Source organism: Dendrobium catenatum, unplaced genomic scaffold (assembly GCF_001605985.2).
Source record: "Dendrobium catenatum unplaced genomic scaffold, ASM160598v2 fragScaff_scaffold_1220, whole genome shotgun sequence".
In the NCBI taxonomy this organism is placed as follows: domain Eukaryota; kingdom Viridiplantae; phylum Streptophyta; class Magnoliopsida; order Asparagales; family Orchidaceae; genus Dendrobium; species Dendrobium catenatum.
This window is the reverse complement of record NW_021319682.1, coordinates 7,390,208-7,407,040: the sequence shown is the minus strand read 5'-3', so window position 1 is coordinate 7,407,040 and position 16,833 is coordinate 7,390,208. Positions and strand designations below refer to the sequence as shown.

Genomic DNA, 16,833 nt, shown 5'->3' with positions numbered 1-16,833 from the left:
AAGCCCAAGAATGTCCAAATCCACCAGTTGGACCTCGATAAAAGCTCAACTCTAGCATTAAACAATTTAGTTAAAATAGCTTTTTTCATAGCCATTTTTTAACCAAACAAACACATCCACATTGCTGGTATTCACTCAAATAATCTCTGTTTAAAATTTGTCAAAAATTGTTGCATATTTTAATAGAATCAAGCATTTAGACTTTTCTTAGGGTTAATGGTAGTGTTTATGCGCATGCACATTTTTAGACTATTGATCGCAAGATCAAAGTTCTTGAACCCATTGTTTAACCATGCGATTTGGTCATGCATTCACTTTCAAGGTTTGAATTCTCGTCCAGCTCAATCTAGGTTGCTGATGTAAACCAAGAAAGATGTGATGACATCCGAGGGCTGCTAACTCGGATAAGTGACTAGCAGTGCTGCATCCAGCAAAGGTTGTTATGGCATAATCATTGGCAATAATTACTCTCCCGTTAATGTTTTATTTATCCCACAGTCCAGATGCTGCCACGTGGCCCCTTCGTTGCTGTAATATTATCTCGACGTATTAGATCGCTCCATGTGGTCTGTAGTTACCCCTGACATTATTAGTTTATTTTAATTAAATTAAATTGATTTTAATTTGAATATTTAATTAATTGAGCTTTGAAAATTAATATAAAATCCATTTCTTATCCAAAAAATGCAACTAATTATTCATTGTTCTCTATTTTTATTCTCTTTTATTTAAAATTAATACAATTGAAAATTTTCTTTGAATTTTGGAAAATTATAGATATTAGATGTTTGACTTTTAATTAATATTTTATTAGATATAATCCTTTTTTTAATGGTATTTCTATTGTGTCTCTGACATCCAATAATTTTCTCATAATTATTTGAGCTATATTTTGGTAGTTATTGAATTTATACCAATATAGCCTTTTTCTAATTTATATAACTTTAAAAAAAAATTAAATGAATTTAAAACTAGATTGCATGCATACAGCTTTGCCACAAATTTTTTTAATAGAGCTTGATGGTTTATGAAGTGTTTAATCAAATATAATGTTAATGCTTAGGTCATATGCATCTAAAGTTGTATTTCTTCTCCTTTTATAAATTGATCATGTTGTTTACACTTATGTTTGGTTAGTAAAAGTTATAGTATGTTTTTTTTTTCATGCCCTGGCATTTCTAATCTAATGTCCTGGAGAAGTGTTTGGTGGGTGAGCTTTTAAATGTACAGGCAATGGGTTAGCCCAAACATATGAAAGCTCACTCATTTATGTGCACATAGACCTAGGTCACATTTTTGTTGTTATTTTGCATAGTGTGGTTGACCGTGTTGATACAAAGGGTTAGGGAACTCTGATTTTAGACCTATACAACTTAGTGACATATAAGGACAAAAACTAATAATGATTATGAGGAGTTTAGGTAAATTGTTGGAATTAAAGTGAACACAAGTAAGAGGTGAATTCAAAATAATTGAACTTAGTGACACAACATATCCAAGGCTAGGAGTTTGCTGGTTTTAAAAGTCATTAAGTTATAAATTTGTTTAACATAAATTTAACCCTTAATTTGGCATAAAACTCAAATAAATTATAATTAATTGAATTTAAAACCAAAATTTCCAAATAATAAATGAAAATACTCATAATTAAACCCTTAATCTGCAAAAATTAAAAGCCCCTTCAGCATATCTCAAATTTAGATTTAATTTAATTTTTAAGGAAAACACATATTTAAATAATTTAATTAATTAAAATTTTCAAAAAAAATTCAAAAAACACTTGGAAACCTAACCTTAGGTCATTTGTGACCTTTGGGGATAATTTCAAGAAGTTTGGAATTGATTTGAATCAAAACTCTAAAATGCTCTCTAATTAAATAATTTAAAAAAAAAACAAAAGAAAAAAGCTAAAACTTTAAACAAATCAAAAGTAAATTTGGAAAAATTCAATTTGACCAAACTCAATGTCATTCAAATCCACTTAAAATTTAGAATTTTCTAATAATGGCAAACCTTCAAATTTTAGTCAAATTCAAAAAGTGAATTCTTTAGTCAATAGTAATTCAAACTAAGTCAAATCTTCAAAAAGTCATAACTTAATGTAGAAATGTCTAAATTCAGTAAACTAAGAGTCTAATTACACATCTTAAGGTTTAGTATTTAGGAAAATGTCCAAAGTCCAAAAATCACTTTAATTTGAAAAGTCAACTTTTTGCACTTCAATTAATGTAATTAAATAATTTCAATAATTTCATAATTCAATAATTAAATTAAAAATCCTAAAATTTATAATTTAATTATTAAAACCATTAACTAATTAATTGGTTTAAAATTTATTAACCCTTAATTCTCAACCGATTAAATTAAGTTAATCAATACCCATTAATACTAGGTAACCTATGCCTCCGAGGCTATTAAATTTTCCCCCAAAAAGGTGAAATAAATTTAACAACTCCAGTGAGCAACAAAAGTAGTAGTCAATCAACCTTTAAAATAAGCTTTAAAATAAAACTTAATATATCAATACTTAAACTCAAACTAAATTCACCTTTTAACCTTTAAAAAACTCAAACACTAGACAACTTAAATAAAAGATCCAGTTTAGGACATATCCGAGCCACATAACCTTCTACACACACTTCAGATGGGTTGCTAGGACAACCAACTCATTTTGTGATAAATTAAACATTGATAGACTAGGTCGATGTTTATTTTTTGTCATTGTATACAATATTTTCATAATTTTCACTACTTTCTTGCTGATTGATGTGATTATCGTGATTGATGCATTTATTTACTTAAGGCATTTTGTGAATTGTTGTGATGGGTGTTAGATGACTACAAGGTTAGGAATGATCTGATTGCTCACTGAGTTTTCTGTAGGTATCCCCGCTTATATAGGGCTAAAATAAATATGATAAATTAAAGATTTAAATTAACAAAATTTTCAACCGGTGCTAATTATTAGAGCCCCTTTTAAATCAAAAAGGCATGGCCATCTATTATTTACTTCAATGCAAAAATATATAATTGCTTAAGATGTTTATTTATATTAATTATTTAAGATAACCTTATAGGGAGTTTAGATTTTTATTTTAAATTTTGATGTAATTTATTTTAGTTGTAAAATATGAAAGTTAGTCTTTGAGTTGGAGATATTACATCCAACTTGAAATCTAAAGAGGAAAGAACATCCCATTGGGGAGAGTTCTCTTTCATATGAAAATCTAAGTTAGGATGACATTGATATCCAATGGGAAAAGAAAAAACCCCTTCAGTGAGGAGTTTCTTTTCATTTAGATATCAAGAATTGAAGAATTCAAGGAGCTTGTACGAGGATAAAGAAGTGAAGATAAAAGAATATCTCACTCAAAGTCACTTATGTCGATCCTAAGGTTATAACCTAGGTTATTGTTAGTGGTACCATACCACTTTTAATTTCTACATACTCTAGGTTGTATATTTAAGTGGCACTTGACACACGGACCTTCAATTTATTTAATTTAATTAACTTGATTGATTGATTTGATTAATTTACTTTGCTTGCAATAGGATTGTTTGATATTACTAGTTTATTTTCTTACACGATGATTTTGTTTTAGATAGGATATGATTAGAGGCTCGTAAGAGAACGATGAAATATTTTTTCTATTAAATCAAATAATTTTTTTTAGTCTCAATATATATATTCTAAAAATTTAAGAAGTAAGATCGGGACCATCGGGAGTTCCCATTTATTCATATTAAATTACTTCTTTGTGATGTTAGGCACCTCCCCACCCATGGGTTCTGACAGGCTACTTGACCTTTTAGTGTGTAGTCCTATTAAGGGGAGGGATATTATGTAATCTCTAGGATAAAATTATTTTTAAACCTTTTTAAAAATTTTATACATATATATATATATGTATTTCATCAAGTTGATCAATATACATTGCATTAGAAATCAATTTAAAAGAGTTTAAAATTTAATTGTATTTTCACCCTACATAAAGTCAAGAGGCCAATTAGGATTTGCTCTAGATGTCAGCCCCAACTCCTCAAAACACTAATTAATAATGTCCGAATCACTCTTACATATAAAAACAAGACTCATGATTTTAAACTGCCTAGGTGGTTTGCTGTCTCCCCAATCCAGGCCATTATAAATTCAGATTTTGCATTATATTAGATAGGTTCGGGTTACTATCATTTGGTGCCAAAAATAGACATAGGATTGGGGCAAATTTAGAGTGATTAGATCCCAAATTTTGAGAATATAATACCACCTTTTTAATAAAGCAATCAACTCACACTAAAGCATCTCTTAATCTAAAACTTAAAGCCCAACATATAAAAAAGGCCGAGTTGTTTGTGAAGCATTTCAGAATCTCAAAACAACTCCTACCCTTCCTCCCTCAATCTTCAAAATAAGTGTTCAAAATTTTATCCAATCCTTATCGAACTCCAAATTCACCTTCTTGATATCACTCCTAAAAAATCTCTAAAATAAAATTTTTGATGTTATTATAATTTCGAGTATTCATAGGGAAATGAACCTTCCTACGATGTAATTAACAACGAGGGCTTGCTCTCATAGAAAATTTATAGCCCCACATCAAATTTTTTAAATTGATTTTTCAAAACCCAATTCATCTTCTTTGGGAAAAATTAAATTAATAGCGATCATTATCGTCATGTCCGAACAATTGATAATAGATAATATTTTATTTCCAATGAATGAAAATATCATTTATTATTGTAACTCTGAATAAGACATTAGTGATCCTTATCCATATTTTTATAGTTAAATATTTAGTAGAGCATCATTTTATTCCTTAGGGGTTATATGTAGTTCTTCCTTAAATTTGACTATTACAATCCTGGTGAAATTTTTAGTTTCATCATTTGAACCTATATAGGAATGATAAATTTGCCTCCTGGGCAATATATCATTCGTAATGACATGTTCGACTTTGAGACTAAAATTCTAAAATCAAATTCTTTAAAGAAAATTTATTTTTCAAAACTTTATTTTTTTCAAACTATTTTCAACCTAAACTAATTTCACACTATATCTTAACTATATACATGACCACTGTATGTATTAAATGAAGAAGGAGATATATTGAAAACATCTACATAATCATTAAAGGTATAAGAATTTACATTAATACTAGCTATAATTTTACATCACTAGCTCAAAACTAGAGATTAACCAGACATGGAAGATAGAAAAAAGCAAACTCATTTTCATTCTATTCAATAAAAAAAGATATACAAGAGAATTAATACGAAAATTATCACCCAAATGGATTAATTGATCTTTTTCATACTTCTTCTTTCTCCAATAAATAGAGTTTCTCTCACAAGATAGGCTAAGATCTCCTAATACAAGTATCTCAAAATTTCTCAGCCTTACTAAGACTTTACTCTATGATGGCACTCAGAAAACACATTACGAATTATAATTTGTTACTTAAGTGATAGAACTCTCCAAAAAATAGAATTAAAAATTTATTTATAGTATGTATAGGAACAAGCTCATGCACCACGACACTCAAGAAGGTGGCACTACGACGCTATCAAATGAACTAACGCCTCAGCACTACAATGCTTTCTTTATTGAGGTCCTAGCTAACCTGATATTATTATTGGTTGAATCGATGTATCTTTTAGCTGTGTCAACATGGCTTTTCATCTCAACAATTGCTCCACCTTAGTGCTCTAGAATTTGAGAATTGCAGCGCTTGAATGTGACTTTTGGCATTGAGGTGTTGCAAGGATCAGCGCTCTAGTGCTCATTTTCCTAATGCTCTAATGATGTGGTGCTAAATTTGGGCTTGGTCATTGTGTTAGGATACGACACTGACTTAGTGTCACTACAACGTTAGAAAATAGAGAAACTGGTACTTGAAAGGCTCCTCTATGTTGACGATCATAATGTTGCGGTGCTTTGTCTTGTGATGCTATGGTGATGTCCAACAGTTGCAGTTTTTCACCTTTTCATGTACATTTTCAACACAAACATAATAAAAGTAATATATTTTTAATGACTTTAAACACAATAAAGAATATACAATTTACACTTAACATTATATACTAGCATAGCGAGTCATAAGGGTTTGAATTTAGATATCTACTACGAGGTATAAGGGCCAAAGGGGAATGAATGTGACATGTTCTAAAATAGTTGATGTGGCATGTTTAATTTTTTTTATCAGTGATTTGGTGTATTGTGTTTACTATTTTTTAGTTTTAATATCTATTTTGTATTCTAAATTGTTAGGACTATTTTGAGATATTATTATTATTATTATTTTTTTTTTAAACAGAACTTTTAATTAAAAAAATTCAAAGATGTTACAAGAGTCTGAAATCAAAAAAAGAAAAAAACAATAAAAGAAAATACAATGAATCAGAAAAAGTAGGCTCAGTAATTGGCCGAGGCTTCCAGCCCCCCGAAGCCACGTACCGACCTTCCAATTTGGTGATGAACGTTACGATAACAACCGAGCAGAAGACATCAAAAATAAGCACCAAAGGTTGCCAGGATACATAACATCAAGGAGCGAGCCCCGGCCACATCATCGCCTGTCACAACCATAACCAACCAAAAAATTCGGACGAATCAGCTTGAAATAAACCAATCACAGAGCACAGAGCCAAATAAACTAACGACCCCGTCTACCCCTTCCACGGGGTCTACCACGAGAAACGGCACAAACCGGACGATCACGAACAATTTTGAAGTCATGTCCAGGGTCCGAACCACCACCATGATCCGAAGAGGAATCAGATTCAGCATCCGATGAACAATGAAGCCAATCGAGGTGAAGACGCAAATCCACCCCAGAATTATCACCCATATTATAAACCAAAGCATTTGTCTCAATTAATTTCACAGGCACATCCACAAACGAGTTGGGAATAACTAATCCAGCACCTGGATTGATCTCACTACTAACAACCTCACCACTCAGAACTGCCGCAGAAGACCGCACCACATCAGCAGGTAAGGAAGAAACATCAGAGTCCAAAGCACTCTGTAGAACATCAGATACCGGAGCCCCAACCCCCACATCGATAGAAGAAGGGACCCGATTACAAGCACCTACCGCAATTCCCTCCAAATTATCCACCCGCAAGCATTCCAACTCAGGCGACGAAACAACCAATTTATTAAGCTCAACCACACCATCACGATCTACCTCAACAACAGCAGGTAATGTGACCGGAGCTTTTCCAATTGTAGAATCCCCAACAGCAAGAATACCCCCAGATACAACATCATGCTCACCCAACGAAACAGAGGGTGAGCCCCCAACCAACACCACATTAGCATTAATATCACAATCCATCACTCCCTTAGCCAGAGGAATTTCAACATTAACCATATCACAAGCAGAAAGAGGGGAAATATTAGAAGTAATAGGCTTGACTGAGGTCCCAGCAGGATTAAGATTCGGATCAGCCACCGAGGGAACAACATTGACATTAGGACAAAGATTGGGGAAAAGCTTAATGCATTCCGTTCGTTTATGCCCCACGGCCTTGCAATGTAAACAGTAATTAGGCAAACCTTCATAAACAATTTTTTGAACATAACCTAAATTCTCCGGACCCAGCCAAACCGAATCAGGGTGAGATTTGGAGATATCCAATTCTACAAGAAGACGAGCTACTGAAGGTCGAGAACCCACAACAGTAGCATTATCAGTTTGAATAGGGCGACCAAGGATTGATCCCAAACCAAACATGATTTGGGGGGAGAAAAGATGCGGGCGCAGACCAGGAAAAGAGACCCAGACAGGAACGATAGGAGATTCCTCCGACAAATCCAGAAGAGGAGACCATTTGATGATTTTCATGAAACAACCAAACACAAAATAAGAGCTATGAGCGAAAATCCTTCCATAATCAAGATCATTCGAGAGCTTAATCAGAACGTTTGATTGATCCAGCACAGTGACAGAGAAATCACCGGACAATTTTAGGTTAAAGAAAAATTTTCGGATAGAGTCTAAATCCGGATGCTTAATAGGAAATTTCCCCACCAAAGCAAATTCAAAAGGTTTGGCTAGATGCATAAATTCTTCATCAGAAAACCACAAAGCCGGCAACCCTCGGATCGTAGAAAAATCCGGAAAACTATTTGAAGCTTCAACACCAGACAAAGCATCTTTGAAAGATTTCGAATGCTTACCCACCAAAAAACCGGGATCTAACCGTTTATTAGCCATCGGAAGCTCGGCGCCGGAGAAGAACCGGAGACGAAAAAGAGGTAGCTAGGGCATCGCGCGTATCAGCTCATTAAGTTTGAGATATTATTGATTCTAGCATCATTCTAGTAATCTATTATTGTTTTATTTTGTCACTATTTTTTTTTTTTTTTTGAAGGTTTTATACAAATTTTCTATTTTTCCAATTCATTTTGTTATACTTAAAAATGTTATTTTTTTGTTAATTTTTAGGTAGGTTTAGTGTAGCATACTAAGTCATCGTAGTTTGCTTATGCACATTAACTTGCATCAATTTCATGTTAGGGCAAGACAAATGGCAGATTGAGTATAAAGAGAGAGGCTATGGGTTCTAATATGCCTATAGGTATGCTTTGTCAGAAATTTTATTAGTCATGATTTTTTTATATATATTATATTATTTTGTGTCATGTACTATTTGTAAACAAATGTTTTTATGTATATAATTCTAAGAAATGAAAAGATATTTGTTGATGAGTACTTTTTTGGATTTATTTGAAGTAAATTAGTGGCTATGTAGTATATAAATAATTAGAAATTATTAAAAATTCTCTAAATAAGTCTATGGAAAATGTATCATTTTAGAACCCGACATGATATGACGTATTTTATATGTGGGTTATGTCGGATCAGATTATGACATAATAGATCCATAGTTGACTAACTGTGCAAATTTATCTAAGACCGTCTTAAAATTCCTATAGTTGAGATAGTGGGCATGGTTAATAGCGCTCTATTAAAGATAGTTGCGAGTATCTATAGTGGTAGGTTTGTGTTGGAGGGTGAGAGACGAATTGAGTAGTTTGTAAGAACCTTTGATTGTCCTTATAAGGGGTGACTCTCATATGTGTGTCCTATTGAATTTGTTCTTGGCAACCTTTGGGGGCGAGTTCCCTTGGGGTTGAGTTGCCTTGTGGGTCTATGAGGTTCAAGTTCACCTAATATGACTTGCCAATTATTTTATGAATAACTAAAAAGACATATGAGTACACACCTATCATTTTTATTTTTATTCAACATTATATAAGTTTATTTATATAATAGTAGCGATGGTCGTGATAAGTATTGGTAGTCATCAACACATAGAGGCGGCGACAAGTGTGTTGATGATAGTGGTGATCATGATGACCTACGATGATTTTTTTTTTAAGTTCACTGAAACAATTGAAAAGTTGTTTTGAACATTTTTAAATATTAACTTGATTTGTTTTGAAAAACAAAGAAAAATAATTAAAAATACTCCAATTAATTATTTAAAAAAAAAATTAAAAACAAAAGATATATAACAAAAATTGTTTCTTAGTGATTGTTCCTTAATTATGGGCTTAAGCTTTTGAATTGGAAATCTATTTGATCAATAGCATATTTGGCCCAAATTTATCCTACCTTGACTTGGTGATTCTATTAGGATAGTGTGATTAATACGATTTATGACTCAAAATGTCTCAGCTATCCTTCCACAATACTCGAGTTGGGGGGTGCAAGAGTGTAGTTCCATGATAGATCCATGTGATTGAGGAGATTTTTGATGCATCACCGTTGATTTGTCCATTTGAAAAGAATGATAGTTGATTTGATAGATTGTTATGGGATGTAAGACTCTGACTTTAATCTCAAATTAGTTAGTGATTGACCCTCACATTTAAATTTAAACTTTTTATATTAAATATGAATTTTGCCAATGCTATACCTAGCACAAATCCTTTTTTGTATATCTTCCCTATCATTAACTCGATTAGCATTGATATTTCTTTTTAAACAACTCTCAAATCGTGTAACAAAGCATATCATGTTTTAATTATTTTGGTTTTGCCAAATAATAATCTTGATTATGTGGTTTTGGCTAAGCTAATTTAGGCTTCATTTGTGACAGTATATTTGTTGCTTTTTAAAGCAGCTTTGTAAAACAAAAAGAAAATTTTTGTACAAAAAAGATGCTTTCAAAAGAAATAAGAAAGCCACCCTAAATATAGTGTTAGAAAGCTGTAATTCATATAGTGCAAAAATTTTAGAAAATATATTTGCCAACATCAACCAATGAAATGAGCCCTAACTTTAAGCACATCCCACTGGTGCTAAATGCCTAAATGTGTACTAAGAGTGAAGAAAAACTTACTTCCGAAACGTGTTTTTGACATTCAACACTAATTTTCTTGAATTAATTTGCTAATCGATTATCAATCCTATAAATTTTCAATATCTCAAACAATTTTTTTTTTTGAAAAAAGGATGAACGATAAATTAGAAAAAAATATTATTTACAATTATAATTTTGAAGACATAATATTCTACTTTAACTAATGGGAGTTTTCTCTTTTCAATATATCTCGATAATTTAATTGAATAGGCAGTAGTCGCATTGTTAATTACTGTTTAATTAAAACGGTACTATAGGAAAGATTTTGACTTAGTCAAATTCCTCTTTTAAAATAATACAGCAATACAAATATAGGGCGGTTTTATTTTAAGTAATTGAAAATATGATGTACTTAAAATATAATAAAAAATTACATTATTGAAATAATTTGTAGTATTTTATAATTCATTAAAAAAATAAATTTTAAGCGTTTTGTTGCTTAAAAATGAAATTAATTTTTATTGACTTTGCATCATATTAGTGAGGGGAATGGATAATATCAGAGCAAAAAATATCATCAGAGAATCCTGGTGAGTTCAGGATCATAAGCTCACCCTTCCAAAACAAAAAACAAAAAAGTCACATAAATTACATGGTGAAAGTTGGAGGCGGTGTAATATTGCGAAGCACCTTTTTCTCTTTTTTGAATGGATTTTTTTTTTATTTTTTTAATTCTTTGGTGTTTGACTCTTTCTCCTATTTGTTTACTTCAATAGAAGGGCTTTGCCCCAAATTTACCCCAAAAAAAAACTCTTTCTCCTATGAGCATTTTTTTTGTCTTACTTACCTACACAATCGCTAGGAATATAGTGCAGGCCATTGCTATATGTTGAAACGTTCAGAATCAATTCCTGTCCGTGGGTGCTTAAGATTACTTTACTTTTTATACAACTCCCTACTTATTTATAAAAGGTACTTTTATTGAAAACATAATTTTTCATTCTATTGCTTGGACACTTTCACAAATCTAAAGACAGTCGTTCTGAATTCCTCCTATATATACACAAAAAAACAAGTAGAAAACAGTATCGGGAGAACATTTTGTGTTTAAATACATACAAGCTGTTGTAATTTAAAAAAAAAAAAAAACAGAACTCAAACAAATAAAAGAATCATCTACTAACATGCGCCAGATGCAACATCACCATATTCTGAGCAGTATAAACTGAATCTCTTTTTTGTGAATATTCAGGCCAATTGATGTGAACTCATCATACACATATCGTATATGTAATACTTGAATCGAAGAACTTTTAATTCATAGTCAAAGCTCTCAACAAACAGGCCAAGAAGAGTTACGTCTATAAACTAAATCCAAGAGATGATAATTTCAAATTCCTTACCTCCCTTGAAACATGCTCACTGAAATTTGATTCAGTGATGCCTGATCGAAGAACTTTAATTCATAGTCAAAGCTCTCAACAAACAGGTCAAGAAGAGTTACGTCTATAAACTAAATCCAAGAGATGATAATTTCAAATTCCTTACCTCCCTTGAAACATGCTCACTGAAATTTGATTCAGTGATGCCTGATCACCTAAATCTGGGAACTTCATAGAGGTTGATAGAGAAGACGTCTCTGAGAGTCCATTTTGTGCACCATGACTATTAAGGAATGGAGGCTGAGTAGGGGTTGGCATGTTGCATGACTTAGTTGTTAGCATCTCAACTACTTTCCACATTGGTGGCCTCAGTGAGGGAGATGCCTGCACGCACAGAAGGCCTACTTTGAATACCTTGACAGCTTCTTCCTGTGAGCACTTTCCTTCAAGGTCCCGATCCAGTAGCCTGATTAGTGTATCAGAGTTGTAATTCTGCCATATCTATATGATAAGTAGATGACTTTGTTAGAGCTCCATAGAGAAAAAATAAGAGTTCTACATGTTGCATTGGAGATTGAATAAAAGTTGTACCTCTTGCATTAGAGAATGACCTTCTGTTGATGTTGATATCGAGTTTTGGTTCTTACGACCAGTGACAATTTCGAGAACAAGGACTCCGTAGCTATAGATGTCAGCTTTCTCAGTCAGCTGCCCGTGAACTATATATTCAGGAGCCATGTAGCCACTGCAAGCATTAATAAATTTGTATTGCTAATATAGTGAATGAGAAAGCTGAGGGAGCTTAAAGGTAGAAACTTTTTCCCCACTTATCTAACAAAAAAATGGAGTCCTAGTAGCTCTAAAAAACATATGAGTGTATGCAGTAAATTCTAGCATCAACTTATATGATACTATTTTCCCAAAAAAAAAAAAAAAAAAAAAAAAAAAAACTTATAAGATACTACATGCATGCTGTGTCCAATCGATGCCTGCAATGTTAGATGGACTTCAAAGATAAGGAGTTAATTTTGAATAACAGTAAATTTTTTTATTACCAAAGCTTAACTTTAAGAAAAACATATTAGCCTAGATGAGAAAAAAGCGAGCTGAGTGAGAGAAGAGCTTGTTGGACTTACAAAGTTCCTGCTAGACCAGTGCTGAGATGACTCTGATCCTCTGCGAAGTACCTTGCTAGTCCAAAATCAGATATTTTGGCCCTAAAGTTCTCATCCAATAATACATTGCTGGCTTTGATATCTCTATGTATGATCCTAACTACTGAGGCATTGTGGAGATAAGATAAGCCCTCTGCAGTGCCGACAATAATGTTAAATCTTCTTTGCCAACTTAGCGCAGTCTTCTTGAATGCATCTGGATACATAAAGAGCAGAGACAAGTAAGAATCTCCGATTTTGTTATTCTGCATGTGATATTTATGGATTTGAGTTTTTGGGTACCAAATAAGTAGTGATCAAGGCTAGTGTTGCTAAGGAACTCGTAGACAAGAAGGCTTTCAGGTCCTTCAACGCTGCAACCCAGAAGCTTTACAAGGTTCTTGTGTTGTACTTGGTTGATCAGAGTAACTTCATTGAAGAACTGGTCAACCCAGCTCCTTGTATTAAAGAAAAGCCTCTTCACAGCTATTTCTTTTCCATCCGGCAGAGTCCCCTGCAAGTGGAAAATTAAATGATTAAATTATACTCTGTGCACTTAAGCAAATAATAACCATGTAATTTAAGCTTTCAAAATCTTCATTGATGTAACGAATATGCAGCAATGGGATAACTGTTAGGGAGGTAATTGTACATATGAGAGACTGCTAAGTTGCATAATTACGAACAAGACTTCCTCTATATTATAACGAATATGCAGCAATGGGAATACGTCTTTCATTATTTTACAAAAATGATACCACATTTGCAGAGCAATTTGTCAATCTTTATGAAAAGATAAACATTTAATTTTATAAATAATAACACATTGCTAAAACAGAGCAGAATTACGAACAATACTTACTCTATATGATTGAGCTGCTAAATTTGAAGATTATGCTACCTTATAAACAGCGCCATATCCCCCCTGGCCGAGCTTGTTGTTCTGACTGAAATTGTCAGTTGCTTTTATCAAATCTTCATATTTGAAACTTAGATGAGAATTTGTAATTGTTCTAATGATCTCATGATTCTCATCGGCTTCATCTGCATCGGTTACACAATCCAAAAAAAAATTGATAAATTCTTTATATTTAAATAGTAGCAATTGAAGAACATTGGCTAACTTCTCCTAAAATTCCCATTACCATGTCCATAACTAGAAGCCGACCTCCTCTTCCACCAGAAGAATATTATTCCAAACACCAATAGCGCCACAAAAACAGAAGTTACAACAATGATAACTGTAAGTTTATCTGTGGAAAGTAAATAATTGCAGTTTTAGACAAAGAAATGATAAAAAAAAAAAAAAACCGTAAAGATAAACATAATAGGAATCGCATTGAAATGTTTTTCATGACCAAGAAAAAAAGTTCACATTTTTGTGGAAACAGAGTAAGATGGGTACCAGAAGAATCCCCTCCGCTGCTGGTATTCCCACTCAAATAGAACGGCTCCGTGGAGTACCTGAGAAAACAACCAGCATTCATGGCTTTACCATCATCAGCCGGCAAGCACTTTCCAACAATGTTTTTCCTCCCCTTATCTAAACAGTCCCTGCATCCCGTCGAATTCAGGGATCTCCAACACTGCGCCATCCCATATGCCTTCACACCCTGCTCCACCTGCACGCTTCCAACCTTGTAATAACTCGCGTTTCCTCCCGCCTCAGCCGTTAAATTTTCCATCAGATCTGCTGTCAGTTTGGCGAAAACCGGTCGAGTATTCCTATCGACGGTGGTATTGCTACAAGAGTAAGCGTCTTCATCGTCTACAGAGTCGCCGGAGACGTTGCGATCGGAGTACTCAAGGAAGCATCCGTCGAGGTAGATGCGGCCGGAGGTAGAAGGGAGGCAGTGGGGAAGCTTCACCCTGCTCTGCGAGTAGCAGAGTTGGCAGTTTATGTGGGACAGGTAGGAGAAGCAATGGCCGAGACCATAGACAGTGAGGGGGTTGCCGGAGTAGGAAGTGGCGAAACCGGATATGGTGATATTTTGGAAGATTTTTTCCATGGCGTCGACGAAGTTGATGTCGAACTTTTCGGCGTTTTGCGTTTGGTTTTTGCCGCAGACGGAGAGGAATATTGCAGGGGAGGAGTTATCGGAGTCGGCGAAGGAGAAGGGGGTGGAAGGGACGAGGAAAACAAGGAGTAGAAGAGGAGAGGGAAACATTGTCGGAGAAATAGAGGCGAAGGCGAAATTTTTACAACAGAGCTACTATAAAGATTTAAATTAAACGAATTTATTAAAAAAAAAAGTTGGATGAGGCATAGGCGGCATGCTTGCGACGTGGCATGGCTATTTTTTAATTTATTTTTAACTTTTTTTTTTTTGAGAGATACAAAATGCATTAATTGAAAACAAAGTTATTACAAATTAAAGTTGAAAAAATTTATTGGCAATCCTTTCAAAATATTGAGAAAGGAAGCCTTTATTAAAAAGAAAATTAAGCAAAAGAAAAATATTCGTAAGATATGAAATTTCATAAAGAAAATAAGATCCTCTACTTTTTATTTTAAACCAATTAGAATGGAGGTGATACAAAAAAAAATAAAATAATAAAAAAAGTTGATTAGTATCTCAAAATTCTTGATTAAATAAAAAATAAAGAATATAAAGATTATAAAATCTCAATATTCTATCCCCATCATTCAAATACTCACAAGGCTTAATTTAAAACTAAAATAAAAATAAAAATAACAACTAATAAAAGAAAAAAAACATAAAATGTAAGCAATGATCTTCAGGCTTTAACCACCATTGGATCTTTACAAATTCCACCAACTTCATACAAATCATGCTTTGATTTTCAAGACAACAATCATTATGCTCCATAGTTTTATAAAGTAAGAATTCCCTTTTCAAGACAACACCATCAAAAGAATGACTTACCACATCCATTCGTAGATATACAAAATACTCTGAGCCTTTATCCCATTCCTTTTGATACCTATCATTATCACCAATCATAATCTTATTTATGAGATAAATGGTGAGGTGCCACCATCACTTTCACCAATACTTCCCAATTTCCTTCCTCTAAGGATGCCTTTGATTGGCCAAAAAGAATTCAAATCTTTATTTAATTTCTTCTTATGATGAACAAATATAGTTGGCAATTGAAATTTTCCATCCTCAATCAAGCATTCCTTATCATTCATAATCTCTATAACATGAAAAAGATTTAGCCGCAACAGAATATAGTTTTTTAGAATCTGGAACAATTTTAGCATTATATTCAACAACCCTACCAACGAGATCTTCTCCATCATTGCCTTCTTTGACAATTTCTATATTTTCTTTCTCAAATAACTCATCTTGATGTATAGAAACATCAAGTTCTTTAGCCAGAATATCAATGTTTCCAGAATTTTGAACAAACTCTCCGTCTTCCACTGGATCAGCATTAGAAACATTATGCAGTTCTGAAACCTAAATTAGATCTTCCAAAACCATTCCTTCAATGTTTGTATACGTAGCAAGCAAATTGACCTGATCAACTTGAACATGAGTGCTTACTTTTTCCATTTCTATTCTATTCCCAATCTCAGGGCCATATGATAGGACATTAAACTTATTAGAAGTTTCCATATGATCATGAGAAGAATAATTCTCAGTGTTCCCAACCTAAGGCTGAACTGTAGATTTCTATTTTTGAGATTTCTTCATTCTTTTAAACTTCACATGTATCCAAGGACCATATGCTTTTGAATATGCACTAACCGTTTCTTCTAAACCCAAAACTTTATTCCCATCATTTAGTGCTTCCTTATGGGCCTTAATTTGATCTTCTTTTATAACATCCGGGCACATATCAAGTTTGTGGCCTATATTCTACTTTTTGAAAAAAATTACCATATAAACCCTCAATCCAAACTCCATGAGATAATTTATAGTCTAAATTAATTCGAATACATGCTTGTGTAAATTCTCATCTTCCACATTTAAACATTTTTTCATCCAAAAATAATGGAACTCCTATCT

General features: G+C 33.0%; 1 protein-coding gene across 1 annotated transcript; it reads right to left on the bottom strand.

Annotated features, from left to right (window-relative positions):
• Positions 1 to 11,481: 11,481 nt before the first annotated feature.
• On the bottom strand, positions 11,482 to 15,048 carry LOC110108638 (cysteine-rich receptor-like protein kinase 42). Its single transcript, XM_020839359.2, has 8 exons — positions 14,259 to 15,048; positions 13,999 to 14,106; positions 13,755 to 13,897; positions 13,157 to 13,367; positions 12,836 to 13,070; positions 12,291 to 12,444; positions 11,907 to 12,200; positions 11,482 to 11,761 (listed from the first exon to the last, which is right to left on the bottom strand). The coding sequence occupies exons 1-8, from the start codon at positions 15,019 to 15,021 to the stop codon at positions 11,717 to 11,719; spliced, it is 1,953 nt and encodes a 650-aa protein (XP_020695018.1). The 5' UTR covers positions 15,022 to 15,048; the 3' UTR covers positions 11,482 to 11,716.
• Between the last annotated feature and the right edge of the window lie 1,785 nt (positions 15,049 to 16,833).

Excerpts from the sequence above, each read along its gene's own strand:
- LOC110108638 (XM_020839359.2), bottom strand. The coding sequence starts at position 15,021 with ATGTTTCCCTCTCCTCTTCTACTCCTTGTTTTCCTCGTCCCTTCCACC. Across the intron at positions 13,898-13,998 it reads GGCTTCTAGTTATGGACATG|ATGAAGCCGATGAGAATCAT; the intron begins GTAATGGGAATT and ends TAACCGATGCAG. Across the intron at positions 13,071-13,156 it reads CCTTGATCACTACTTATTTG|ATGCATTCAAGAAGACTGCG; the intron begins GTACCCAAAAAC and ends TTATGTATCCAG.